The sequence below is a fragment of the Rhipicephalus sanguineus genome, chromosome 5 (assembly GCF_013339695.2).
Source record: "Rhipicephalus sanguineus isolate Rsan-2018 chromosome 5, BIME_Rsan_1.4, whole genome shotgun sequence".
NCBI lineage: Eukaryota > Metazoa > Arthropoda > Arachnida > Ixodida > Ixodidae > Rhipicephalus > Rhipicephalus sanguineus.
This window is the reverse complement of record NC_051180.1, coordinates 20,907,748-20,921,244: the sequence shown is the minus strand read 5'-3', so window position 1 is coordinate 20,921,244 and position 13,497 is coordinate 20,907,748. Positions and strand designations below refer to the sequence as shown.

Below are 13,497 nucleotides of genomic sequence, written 5' to 3'. Positions count from 1 at the left end.
AGTTCAGAAGATGGACTCTTGTAGAGATGAATATTCTAAAAGAGGGGTTGTCGCTGGAGTCAACGTTTCTACAAGCGGTCTTAAATTGTCTTTTTCAAGACAAGACCATTCATGGAAATGTTGGCGCCAGCGCCATCCCCTGTTCAAGAATATTGAAGATTTCTTACCACACACAAGAAGCAATGGAAATTCGACGAAATGGTATCTCGTATCTGTATTGGCACTAACGAATTCGTCACTGCCTATATCCTAGGGAAGCCTCGTCCTGTTGTCACCTGGTGGCGCGATAAGCGGCTGGTGGACTCCAACTTCAGCTTCGTAGGAGACGGCACGGTCGCTCGCAACTGGCTCGAGATCGGCGAGCTCAAGCGCTCGGACTTCCTCAGCGTGCTTACCTGTCAGGCGGCGAACAACAACGTCACTGTGGCCGTGTCACGCTCGATAACCTTGGACATGAACCGTGAGTACTGTACATCATGTATATTCTCTAGGGGTGTGCGAATAGTGAAATTTCACCTCGAATCGAATTCGAATCGAATAGTGCCGAATAGTGGCCAAAAATATCGAATATCGAATCGAATATCGAATAGTATATTTATACGAAGTGTGTACCGCCGGCTACGACAAACCAAAGGAAAAATCAGGAACGCTACAGCGTGCCGACAGTTTTATTACGCACTTGTTCGGGAGTGATTTTTGTTTCAGCTTTCATAGGCGCGCAAGCGTGTTGACAGAAGAGCCGCCATTTTATTCAGCAGCGCCACTCCTAATCTCCTAACTGCTAACGGAGGGGGGTACGGATCTATAGTTTTTTTCCCCCATGGTCGCGCAATACGACTCATCTGACGACGGTAATATTGTGCTTCATCCGGACCCAAAAATCTTCGGGCGCCCATTCACAGCAGCGTGTTAACTGCGTGCCGGAACGATGGGAGTTTCTGAACGAGTGGTTCGGTGCGGCAGTGGCGACTGCTCTGCGTGAACGAATGTTTACATGCAAAGTCAATGACAGAGGGTTTCGCAGGCCAAAGTCAGGACGTTTTACGGCGCTTGCGGCATATGCGACCGAACTACGCAAGAAGTCCGTGCCTTCGTTTTGGGAACGCCCCGCCACGGTGGTCTAGTGGTTATGGCGCTCGACTACTGACCCGAAGGTCGCGGGATCGAATCCCGGCCGCGGCGGCTGCATTTTCGATGGAGGCGAAAATGTTTGAGGCCCGTGTACTTAGATTTAGGTGCACGTTAAAGAACCCCAGGTGGTCGAAATTTCCGGAGCCCTCCACTACGGCGCCTCTCATAATCATAGCTTGGTTTTGGGACGTTAAACCCCAGATATTATTATTATCGTTTTGGGAACGAAGTTGTGAAGGGCTTGACAGTTTTCTCATGTGTTTTTCTACGTGGGGAAATGACGTGATCTCCTCTAAGATCAGCATGCGCTCGCTTTTGAACAAGGTTGTCAGTAAAAGTTTTAACGAAAGGCCTACTGTAACGACGTTAGTGTTTGTTTTAGTCGCCCCACCCTAACCAAGTTGCATCATTAGCCTTTCTCGCATTTTAGATATTCGTCCTGTCGAATTATTCGAAACTTCGAATACTAGCTATTCGAAAGTCGAATCGAATTATTCGATCAGGTACTATTCGATTCGAATTCGAAACTCGAATATTCGCACACCCCTAATATTCTCACCTCTTCAGTCATTGTAGGGTGCGTCACGCTGTCCTAATTCTTATTAATTTAGGATAATCGAATCAGACGAAGTACCTTGTTTATAAAGATACACGTCGGACACCCTCGTTTTCACAGTGCCACACTAAATATTCCGGCTCACCAAGGTAGGTTGCGCGTGACCGCTGAACATAAACAAATAATTTCTTCGACAAGCAGTTATGTTCAATGGGTGAACAACAGCGCAAATCATATGTACAGGGTACAAAGACTACAAATTGGAAGGAGAGTAGGCAAAAGAAAAATATCCATGATTTTTCCGGTGATGTGCCATACCTTTGATTCCCCCTGCCACACGTAGGCCAGCAAACCAGATGAACTTTTTTACCCTTCATTCATCTTTGCCTTTTTTTCTCGCTGTCGATAAGAAGGAGCTGCCAGACAATAGAGACTTTGATATTTATTTATTTTATTTTTATTTCAGTATACTGTCAACCCCAAATGGGGTTTTTACAGGAGTGGGTACATTTAGAGAAAAACAGCAAACACACAAAAGTGTTACAGTGAAAATGTAGATGAAGACGGAATCGCATAAATCTGTACAATTCATACATAAATGTCTTGACAAATGTCTGATGGCATACATGCTAAACATATCTTTAGAATGCTGCTGAAAGCGACCTCGAACGAGTATTCTGGCTTGGAGGTCAAGTCTTGCGAGATAGATGTTTACTGCTAACGAAATAAAAAATATACAGATCTCACTTGTGGACGCAGAACTGAAAAGTCTGTTTCTCTTACATCTATTCTTATTTAAAACGCACCTGCGCAGTAGAACGTTCTATTTGTCCAAGATTGGCCAGCGTGAATGATGATTGAAGCGCATTGCTCCACCAAAACAAAGCACGCAAGAAAGGCCGGCGTGTAGTGTAATCTTCGTGATGAAATCGAAAAAGCCGCGCGTAACACAATTTTTTCCACATACCCTAACTCTTCGTTCACACTAACTTTCCTAACTGAGTCCGCGGCTTCGCGTATTTGGTCGTGAAATGGCCTAATTACGCTTATTTATACACTACAGCGTGAGCTAATCATGCACATCGTCGAACTTTATAAGTACGGCGTGCTCGGGAACACACAACCCCACCTTTAACTACCTCGATCGCATCGCTGTTTTGCAAGCGCTTAACTTCTTACTATGGGATCTCAAAGCGCGCTTTAACGCTGAATTGCTGCGACCCCATTTATACAGAGAAAAGTAATAGCTGCGAATTTTTCGGATGAGCAGCTCGCCGTTTCTCCATGTTCTTTCGTGTCAGAGCTTTTCGGGAGGAGCGATGATACGAAGGGAACGGGGCGTAAATACGGCGAACCTCTTCGTCTTAATGCGAATTTTGCTGCGCTCCCGCCAAACCGCCAGTTTTCAATTAACGCGCTAGTGCGCGCTGCGACCACTGCCGTATAACCCTCCTCTCTCATTGTTCGCGATAATGGTCGCGGCAGCTGCACGAAGCCTGCCGTTTATTTGCTATCCCTAATCCCTCCTTCCCGTCCACCACCGTTTGCTCCGTCCCTGTGTCGTTCCTCTGGGAAAAAGCACGCAGCGCCCAACGGTGCACGCTCGCTTTTCACTGGGCTTAGAATGCTTCAGCAATTGAGACACAGCTGAGGGGTGAAGAAGGAAGATGAGAACGACCTGTGGTTTATGCAATCGTCCTGGATTCCTTCTTTTGCTCCTCATATTGGCGAAATCCATTTTCCTTCTCTTGCCCGTCGCGTCGCCAGAGCGGAAGCAGCTATGTGCGAACGTACAACGCTAGGGTGAGTGCGGAGTGCAGAGTAATGATCTGCATTTTCGGGAAATACCTTGGGACTAGAAATGAGCTTGCGTCTACAGCGCTTCCTCATATGGTTTACACGATTACTGCGTTTGTTTACCGGTACTCATTAATTTCATTGTTGTCTTTATCGAGTCAGGTTTTCCGTGCTCCTGCGACCCTCAACCCTTCCCGTTTTGTGTTCGCACACTAGTTCTCGCTTCCTGGTTCTGTGTGCTCAGCTCAATCTCTCTCTCTCCATCTCTTCCTCTTTGTTTCTTGCTACTGACAAGAACTTCAGGTCATATCAGGTGAATTCCATTTGACGGAAACGTTTAAAATGACTTTCTTGCAATTTTCTTTCTTATTCAACTTCAAAGAATTTTAAAACGACAATTTGCTTTTGATAAGTAGTTACTCATAACCCTGAAAACAAGTAAACCTGAATCCAGATTGTGTCACCGACAAGTCATAACAAAAGAAAAACCTTTAGCGAGTAGTGCTTGATGCCTCAAATTCGGAGAAAAAAAATAGCCTGCATTGCGCATAGCGATATTAAGGTTGGCAATAATTACTGAGAATTACGCCACGGCAAACTTAATGAGAGGCGCCCAAGGTTGATGTAAAAGAGTTGGGGGACGCTTAAGCTTCGCCTTTAAGAGATGAACGCGATAGCGATATCCGGCCCCATTCTCATCGGGCTCTGTTTCGCTTGTCATTATGTTCAGTCGCCCGGTCTCACACACACACTCGACATACCTATAGTAAAGGTAAAGGCTTCCGCCCTTTTCAACAGCACTTTTATGACGACAGTGTACCCACTACGTGTGTGCAAGAGAATGCGCGCTCTAATGTGTATGACCTTTGTAATGGGTGGCATTCTTTTAACCAGCAATTACGCGCGTGATACTTTTTCGAAGTTACGATGCACCCACTGCGTGTTCGTAAGGGTATACGCGCAGTAATTTGCGTGCCTTCTGTAATGGGTGGCCGGCTTTAAACCACCAACTCGTTATGCAGTTCACATGGTTTGACGCCCGAGGGCAACATACGCTTGTAACCCGTTTTACTGCGATATTACATCTCGTACTGTGACACATGTACACAGGACGCGTATGTTTGTGAAGCAATAAAGTTAATTTCAGTGCAGTTCCAAGCAATGGAGTGGATCCATGGTAGAACAGCTGCTTGCCACGCAGACTGCCTGGGTTCGAATCGCACTTGAACCTAAGACTTTTTTTATTATTTATTTTATACAAGATGATGAATTTTCGCTCACAACCAACGACGCCGACGTCGACGCCCATACCGGAATTTCTGCGGAACGAGCTCTTTAACGCTGTCGCGTTAATATGCAAGCTTTAGCGCTATATGTTTTTCTAGTAGGTTGCATGCTGCTCGCTGTAGCTTAACAAATCAGCATTGAGTGGAGCGGGCTCTTAAAAAGCTCAATTAAAGAAGTCTACTGCCATTTCCCGCTCTTCAAACGAAAGAACTACTTCCGACATGGACTCTCAATATCATTGACTTTCTGCAACGCTTCCCATTCAGATGCTGTTTGAGAAGCGGATTTTCAATATTCTTGCATATTGTATATTCAAATTTCTTTATATTCAATGTCACTGAACACGACGCGCAAGTCCGACATATTTCGGCCCTACATGCTTAGAGCAGCCGCAGCAGCAGTAGTAACAGTTGTGAGACTTCGACATCGAAAGAGAAATAGTAAGGGTAGAGAGAACTGCAGAGGAGAGTGCGAAATGAAAGGCAGGGTTATTTAAAGAGGCTACCATCCAATGGAGAAGGGGGGAGTATAATGAAGTAAAATTGGAGTACAGCGTGCGCGTACGCACGCACACACGCACACATACACAGACACACATATACACAGACACACATACATACACCAAAATCATTCATTACTGACTTCGTCAAAAGTGGTCGATAGAAACAGGTGCACATCCCAAATCGCAAAAGCACTGATGTAGCTTTGTACATATGAGGCAGGAAACTGTAAGGAAAGTCTATCGATATCGTGCAGTGATTCCACTGGACGTGGCTATTCAGCCTCCTCGTCACCCGCTGTCGGCAAGTCATCCCGTGGAGCTGGTGTGCTCGTCAAGTGGCTCGCGTCCTCCTGCGTTGCTTACCTGGTGGAAGGGAGACGAGCAGCTACTCTCGGCTAAGGAACATCAGGGCGGCAACAACCACGAGGGAACCAGCTCTAGCGTTCTGCTCTTCACTCCCAGAAGAGAAGATAACGGCGCAGTGCTTTCGTGCAGGGCCGAAAACCAGTTTATACAAGGCAGCGCCATCGAGGAAGGATGGAAGCTGGACGTGTTCTGTAAGTACATATGTATATTCTAGAGAAATATGGAGTGGGATATTCAATATTAATAAAAAAAACTTACCCTAGTTTCACCCAGTGTGAAATCTGCGGAAAGAGCCGAGCTGCGGTTCTCCTGTGTTTCTTTTGTGGTTTTCTGTGATTTTCTGTGATGTTTTGTGATTTTGTGTGAGTGCCTGTGATTGCGTTATTTGTAGAGTAAAGATGCACGGGAAATGGCTTATCACAGCCCCTGCTACAGTGACTTTTGGGCCCTATTCACGGTCGAACCGTCCTTCACCGCTTCACTGTGCGGCTACCCCTTGGTCCGCGACCAAACGTATATGGCAACCGGAGCGTGACACGCGACGTGGACACTCGTCTATCGTTAGGCCCAGCCCTATAAAGCGTTTGTTCATTCCTGTGTGGCACAATAGGCTAAGCAAGCTCTTGTGGCTTTTTTACCTCCGCCTATCCTCTCACCCCCATTTCACTTTCACTATGCCTCTGGTTTCACGCCGAATACTAATAATAAAAAACACTGCTTGAAAACATACCACGCCGAAGACCTGGCGAAGCTCGCTCTATAGCAACCTACTATTTCTCGCAATAACGTAATATGGATAGGAAAAGAGCCGTCAGATTACGGTCAGAAATCTTTGCGTGAAATATTAAATACACGCGTAAGCCGCTTCAGTGCCCATGTTACAGGGGCTCATGCGGAACAATCGCTGGTCGAAATCGTCAATAAAATAGGCCGATCGAAGTACAAACATAACATGACAAGCTCTGTCATGAACAAGACGGATGTAGGTAGGTAGCCATTATTGTGACAAGCGATGAAAGACTGTATGTATGGGACATTATATCGATCGTGGCTCCGCATACAGAGTCTAGTAAAGACTTAGTTTGCTGCATTATTAAGGTAATGAAGTCTGATCGAACTGATCGAAGGCTACATGGTGTAGTCTGAGAAAACAGAGTCTGTAGGTACCCAATGACGCGTATGTTTTTTTCCTAGATTGCATACGGTCAGTGGTAACGTAAATGTGTGTATTGCGGTTATAGTTAAGAGCTGCTTTTGATTTCCTCCATGAACGTCAGATGTTACCAAATGGTGATTAATTTACTACGATTCCTCGGCTTCACTTTTACGTACTTTAACTACTTCTTGATGCCCTAATTTCTGTCTGCGGAATGTTCATGGAGCCCATCTTTTCATAAAGTAACTTTTCTTTAGAAGAGCAGAGTTTTGGTCCACTTGTTGACCTTTGTGTATATGACAACGATGAAATTCGATACACACTACTACATAAGACGTCATGGATGATTCTTATCTTTCCTTAAATGATGAAGTCAAGTAGTTTTGTTCAAGCGATGGCCTCAGAAACATACTTTATTTCACGACACCTTATCGATTATTGTGTCCCGTGTGTAGTGTCTTTCCCGAGTCCGTATTTTGTTTGCGCTGTTCCTTAAGATGCTGAATAGCGAACGCTGTTTTTGTCTGTCTGACTCGCAAGAAAACCAATGTACTGTGAACAGTTGTTCCAGTTGCTTCAAGACTCCACGCAAATGTAATTCTGCACTAACGCGCGTTGAGAATGCCTACATCTCGTATCTTCTGGCTTAATTAAGGTGGAGGCAGAGGAAATCTTCCTGTTGTCCTCGCGCAGGATAAACGTAGCTTTAAATCAACACAAAATAAAAAAAAATCACTGCGGAGGATTACCAGCTTAGCACCAGTTCGCGGGGACCTACATTTTCAACAGGTGACCGTGTAGAGTCTACAGCGCATTGTAATGTAAGTCCGCGTTAATGCATCTTCAACTGAATGCATTAAGACGAATCTCACAGTGGTGTTTCCCACGGCTTTGAGAAACGCGGAAATGCGTAGACTGGCATTTACATATAAGGCCGATGCGCGTGCCAACATTTGGCCGTCTTTGGCCGATTTCTGTGTCGCCAGTGGCTCAGGTGGGCTCTATACTTAGCACCACTTCCATCTCCTGAAATCCCCTTCCTTCCTTAGCGTAGGTCATTACCATAAACTCGCTGATGGAGGCATTTCTACAACCATCGAAGAATCGCGCTGATCCTGATCCGACTGCAGGCGAAGATCGGAAGTAGCGTTGTTCCTGCGGCGCTATCGTAATTACCTTTCCACAAAGAAACGTTACGCCGGTAATGAGCGCAACAGCAATTATCTCCGTGCACTTCTCTGCTATTTCTGCGAGGGAAGGAAGCGACGGGTGAGCTTCTAACATTGCGCGTCTGAAACGTCGAGCTGTTGCCTCGGGCTTCTGAGTACTTGATAAATTCCTTCAACAAGGCATCTAGGGGTTCCTTGTTTTTTTTATTAAATGTGTTTAAGGAGAGGTTGGTGCCTATACATGGCTCCGGCTACTCCTCTTCCCATAATTATTAATTTGCGTCACGAACTTATAAATAAAAGCAGAGTATTGTAAAACTCACTCACGGCAATGTCCTTTTAAAAGAATGTCTTCACGTCAGGCATAATGTCCACGTGTCGACAACAATGTTCACACACAAGACACGCAAGAATCGTTCGCACTTTGCCGAAGAGTTCATCTCACAGTCCTTTGTATAATGTGATCACACAGCATTCACTGGGCCCTTGCTCACATTTTAAACACAGCTGTCTTGAATCACAAGAGGCAACGCGAAACATGTGAGCAGAAGTATCTCAATGTGAAGAATAATTACAAATGTGAATCAGTATAATTTTGATATTTCCGACTCTTCTGAAAACTTTACTAGGGCGCTTGCAGCAATGTTTTGAAAGGTTTCTGTTGGCCATGGACCCAAAACTATTGCTAATGATTGCGGCCGTCCATCCAATCTGTTTAGTTTTTCAAAGAATTTTTTTACGGGGAACAGCATAATTGAACCCCCGACTGGCAATCTTGGCACTTCTCTACTGTGGAACTCACGTGGGAGACAGCACATGAGCTTGCAATGAATTTTCTAGCTGGTAGCAATCTCTGAATCACTTGCTAACGGTCGGATTTACTGAGCTTACGTTAACTTTTTTAGCCCGTCACTATCTTTTCAGTTGCTAATGGCCGGATTTATATTTTTCTTATTGTAGGAAACATATATACAGTGTGTTTCATATAAAAAGCACCAACTATGAAAAAATTATGCTTAGGCGCTGCGCGTCTCTAATTTGCCCAGTATTGTTCTGAGCCATATAGAGCACGTCAGAATATTTTTTTTCTAATCCGCGAAGCTCAGCAATTAACAAAGATTGCTCAATGAACTTTTTAAATGTTAACTCTAGAGAAAATCTTCAATACGAAAGTTGTAGCGCTTGTTCAGAAACACTGAATTTTTCACTGTATGGTAAGATAACTCCCCTGCTCAATTTGTTTGCGGCCTTTCTTTAAATTGCGAGAATTAAACAAAAATACCACTTGACTGCCTCCTAACGCGCGGCGGTTTCAGTGCCCTCAAATGTAAGTAGAACGAATTATCGAAGGCTGCTCTGCGCACGAAGCTCGATTCAGCAGGCTGTATCAGTGACTGTGATGGCCGCTAAATGATGGTAGAGGCGTAACCGTCTCAAAAAAAAAAAAAAGAAGTCTACGAAAGAGCGGCCGCCTCGTGTGAGTAAATCTTTTATCTTGGTCCTTCATCACGCGTTCAGCCTCGTCCCTTCCGATGCGTTTCTTCATTGGTGCAAAAAGAAAAGAAAAATGCCTACGCTGCATCAAATACTGCCTAGGTCTCATGTGGCATTTGCTCCATGGCTGCCACTTTTTCGTTGAAAAATTTTTTTTTGTTGTTGAAACAGTATGGCTCCTTTTGTCGCTTAACGTCCATCGCAGTCACCGACAGCCTGTTCAATCGATGTCGGTGCGCGAAGCAGCCTTTGATAATTCATTCAACTTACATTTGACGGCTCTGAAAGCGCCGTGCGTTAGGCGGCAGTCACGTGGTCATTTTTTGTTAAATTCGCGTGGTTTAATGAAAGGCTGAAAAAAGATTAAGAAGGGAATTATCTTGTCACACATTGAAAAATTCGACGTTTCCGAACAAGCGCTACACCTTTTGTATTGAGGATTTTTCTCTTGAATTAGTACTTAAAAAGTTCATTAAGCAATCTTTCTTAATTACCGAAATTTTACGATAGGAAAAAGTATTTTGACGTGCTCTATATTTCTCAGAACTGTAGTGCGCTAATTGGATACTCGTAGCTCCTATGCTTAATTTTTTAATACTTGGTGCTTTTTATCTGAAACACCCTGTATGTACGGCTTCGCTAGAACGTCATACTGAAGCAAAGCTACCAAACAATACATTTTTGAAGTTCTTTAGGATACATACTGACCAATCGCTTGTCAGCAATTAAATAATGAAGTATAACAGCTTCCATGCAGCTGTTGGACACCATACGTAAATATTAGCAACAAAGACGGCAAGAAAGGCAAGCGCATGATCACCGGGGCAGTCACTTGCTGCACAGTGACACTGGGGTTCTTGCTGTTACTACTAATACTAAATGTGTTTACGTTTGATTATTTGAACTATTGGCTATGTAATCATTATGGTGCTTGTTTGGTTCTTCAGTTCATCCATTCGGTCACTAATCGAGGTGCATGTTTACTGAATAATCGGTTGGTAGTTGTTAATAGAGTGACTGGAGCAATAAGACCATCCACCACAGGAACAGAAATGTCTTCGGCAGAACGCATGGCTCTCAGTATTTTTAAATACATTCGTACGCTTTTTCTATCTTTGCAGACAAGCCTCTGGCATCGCTGCGGTTAGGCCAGAATCTGCGGGAAGACGACATCCGCGAAGGTCGTGACGTGTACCTCGACTGTGACGTGGACGCCAACCCGCCGGCAAATGAGGTCACGTGGCTCTTCGAGGGGCAGGAAGTCACTACAAACACCAGCGCCGGTGTCATCGTCAGCAGTCAGTCGCTGGTGATGCAAAAGGTGCACCGGTCTCGCCGCGGTCGGTACAAGTGCATTGCCATGAATCGGGAAGGCCACGGTACCAGTAACGTCTTCATGCTACGCATAAAATGTGAGTCAGTATAATAAGACCAACTTTTTTCAACGTGAGTCTAGACGTGCTTTGTTAACTCCGAAGGTCGCGGGATCGAATCCCGGCCGCGGCGGCTGCATTTTCGATGGAGGCGAAAATGCTTGAGGCCCGTGTACTTAGATTTAGGTGCACGCTAAAAAACCTCAGGTGGTCGAAATTTCCGGAGCCCTCCACTATGGCGTCTCTCATAATCATATCGTGGTTTTGGGACGTTAAACATGAGATATCATTATGTTATACTTTGTTAACTCTGCATGGTTCGCCGAAAAGTGCCGAAAGCGGAATTATCATGAGCGCTATTTTAGCACTTTTCTTTAAAGTTCTCATTGAGGGTGAAGATCATGGGCTTCATTGCAATGTTCCGGCAGCGCTTCCCATGAAGAGGCAGCAGCGGTTGATGTTAGCAGAGAACTATTTAATAGGTGAACTGGACATATAAATTCAGCTCTAAAAATATGTCGTCACTCCGCAACCTTCACATTCCACTGCCCCATTAACGTTGCTCCGGTGTGGCATCTCCTGTATCTTGATTTACGAAGCCCGTGGCAAGTTGAACGGACATGGGCAGGCCTGCCTGGCACCGCCACCAACGCATTGTTGCCGTGTGACGGCTGCTGCTGATTGACACTGGCGATCAGATGTCGATGGCGCTTCAGCGATCAAGCGAAGTGCTTTTACTCCAAGCTTATTACTAAAGCAAAACTACATAATGCTATACTTAGGCAACTTTATTCGCAAAAGCGGAGGTTTTTGAGCTCGAAGTATTTTGAGCGCGGTTTAAATTACGCGCAGAATAAGAGCCAAGTTTCCAGTGCAGTTTTCATACGAATAGCTTACGTAGCCGCATAAGCGAACTACAGTCGCCCAGATGTTGTGCGTTATATTTAGTATCCAAATAAGCTTTTATTGTTCCGACCCACTTGGCCCCATAGAGAGAAGTTTCCATAGAGGTGCAATAAAGAGTAATGGGTTACAGTATAGTGACACCAAAAATTGGGGGACCCTTGAGCTTCGCCTTTAAGAGTTCAACGCGATAGCGAAATCCGGCCCCCAGTGCTCACTTCAACCACTAAGTGCATACTTATTAATGTGTGTTGTTACACAAACACGCACACAGACACACACGCGCGCGCTGGGTATCTATAGTAATGGTACAGGCACTGGTACAGGTTTTCGATCTAAAGCACTTCCCTGTGCTAGAGTCGAGACATATTTCTCACAATGCCTCACAGATGGCAGCACATTATCTAATGTTTGCTGTTTGCTTGATCAACGCCTCCTCTAGAAAGGAACATGGCCTCCGAGATGGCGGGGACGCCGCGCTCCCACCATCTCGGAGGCCAAAAATGGAGACGTTGGCTTGATATGTTTTCCGCTAGATGGACATAGTTGTACATTTGTGGAGCTCATTGAAAGTTCGTATGTGTTTTTAGCGGCGATGGCTGCACTATCCCGACTTTTTTCGAAGCATAGCGTCGCGCAAAAAACGTAGTTTGATGGCCTCGCCAATGCGCCTACAAGTCGCCGAATGGGCTCATTTTCGTCGTGACACCTGCCGAACAAAATGCGTTAAGGAGACTCCTTCCACTACATGGCATTTATGTACTGTTTTTCCCCAAGCAGTTGTAAGTGACATTGTGGCCTTGCGGTAGGACTCGTGCTTGCCACTCAAACGGCATGGCTTCGATCGTCAATGGGACCGAAGATTTTTATTTTATTTTATTTGCATCTTTCTCAATTTTTTGGTCACGGACGATTTTTCGCTCACAGGCGACGTAGCGACGCTGACGGCGGCATTTCTGCGAAACGAGCTCTCGCTATCGTGTTAAAATGGTTACCACGTGCCTTATGGATTTACGATCAGCAACATCGTCCCTTGTGCCCGAATCCCGGCCGCGGCGACCGCATTCTCGATGGAGGCGAGAATGCCAGAAGCCCACGTACTTTGATTTAGATGCACGTTAAAGAACCCCAGGTGGTCAAAATTTCCGGTTATACATGTGCAGCCGCCTACGCAGTTCGGGGTGCACGAGGGTGATACAGGCGGCTGTGATTGGGGAAGGGGAGGGAGCAGTCAAGCCGGATGAACTGCGCATTTATTGCGACGTACACAAAATTAATATGTATGTTGTTGCGAATGCAGCCACTAGCTGGGTCTGAAGGTCCACGGAGTTAGGTCCACGGAGTTAGGTCCACGCAAAAGGGTGGGGAAGAGTGAGGTGTGAGCATTTTCCTTCCGCGTAAGGAAGAACTTGTCCTCCCCTTGTCCCTTGTAGCAGACGCCTCTAAGTGGGAATAGAATTCAAACATACACAGGTGATCCCTTCGAGTGCAGATATCATCTCGGCAAAACCATGCTTGTTTGATTCAGCAAGATAGGATGAGGGAAATTTGCTTGTGACCGTCCTATGAGTAATGACAACGCTTGAGCTTGGTTCTTTTCGGAATTATGTGTACTGATATATTCAGGCGTAGCAAATTACTTTCAGATATCGGCCTATTTTTATTTCCTGCAACGGACAAAAGCATGGGATGATGCTGATTTTTAGCATCATTATGTATCTTCATACATCTGCGTCACCTTCGCCGCGTCTGCTCCCTTCCTG

General features: G+C 45.3%; 1 protein-coding gene across 1 annotated transcript in view; it reads left to right on the top strand.

The window, feature by feature from the left end:
• Window positions 1-13,497, top strand: part of LOC119393343 (hemicentin-1) — a 113,694-nt gene that overhangs the window by 82,055 nt on the left and 18,142 nt on the right. Inside the window, exons 4-6 of the mRNA XM_037660317.2 lie at window positions 254-460; window positions 5,528-5,830; window positions 10,580-10,870. Of these exons, the coding sequence (XP_037516245.1) occupies window positions 254-460; window positions 5,528-5,830; window positions 10,580-10,870 (801 nt within the window). The remainder of the gene's footprint in view (window positions 1-253; window positions 461-5,527; window positions 5,831-10,579; window positions 10,871-13,497) is intronic.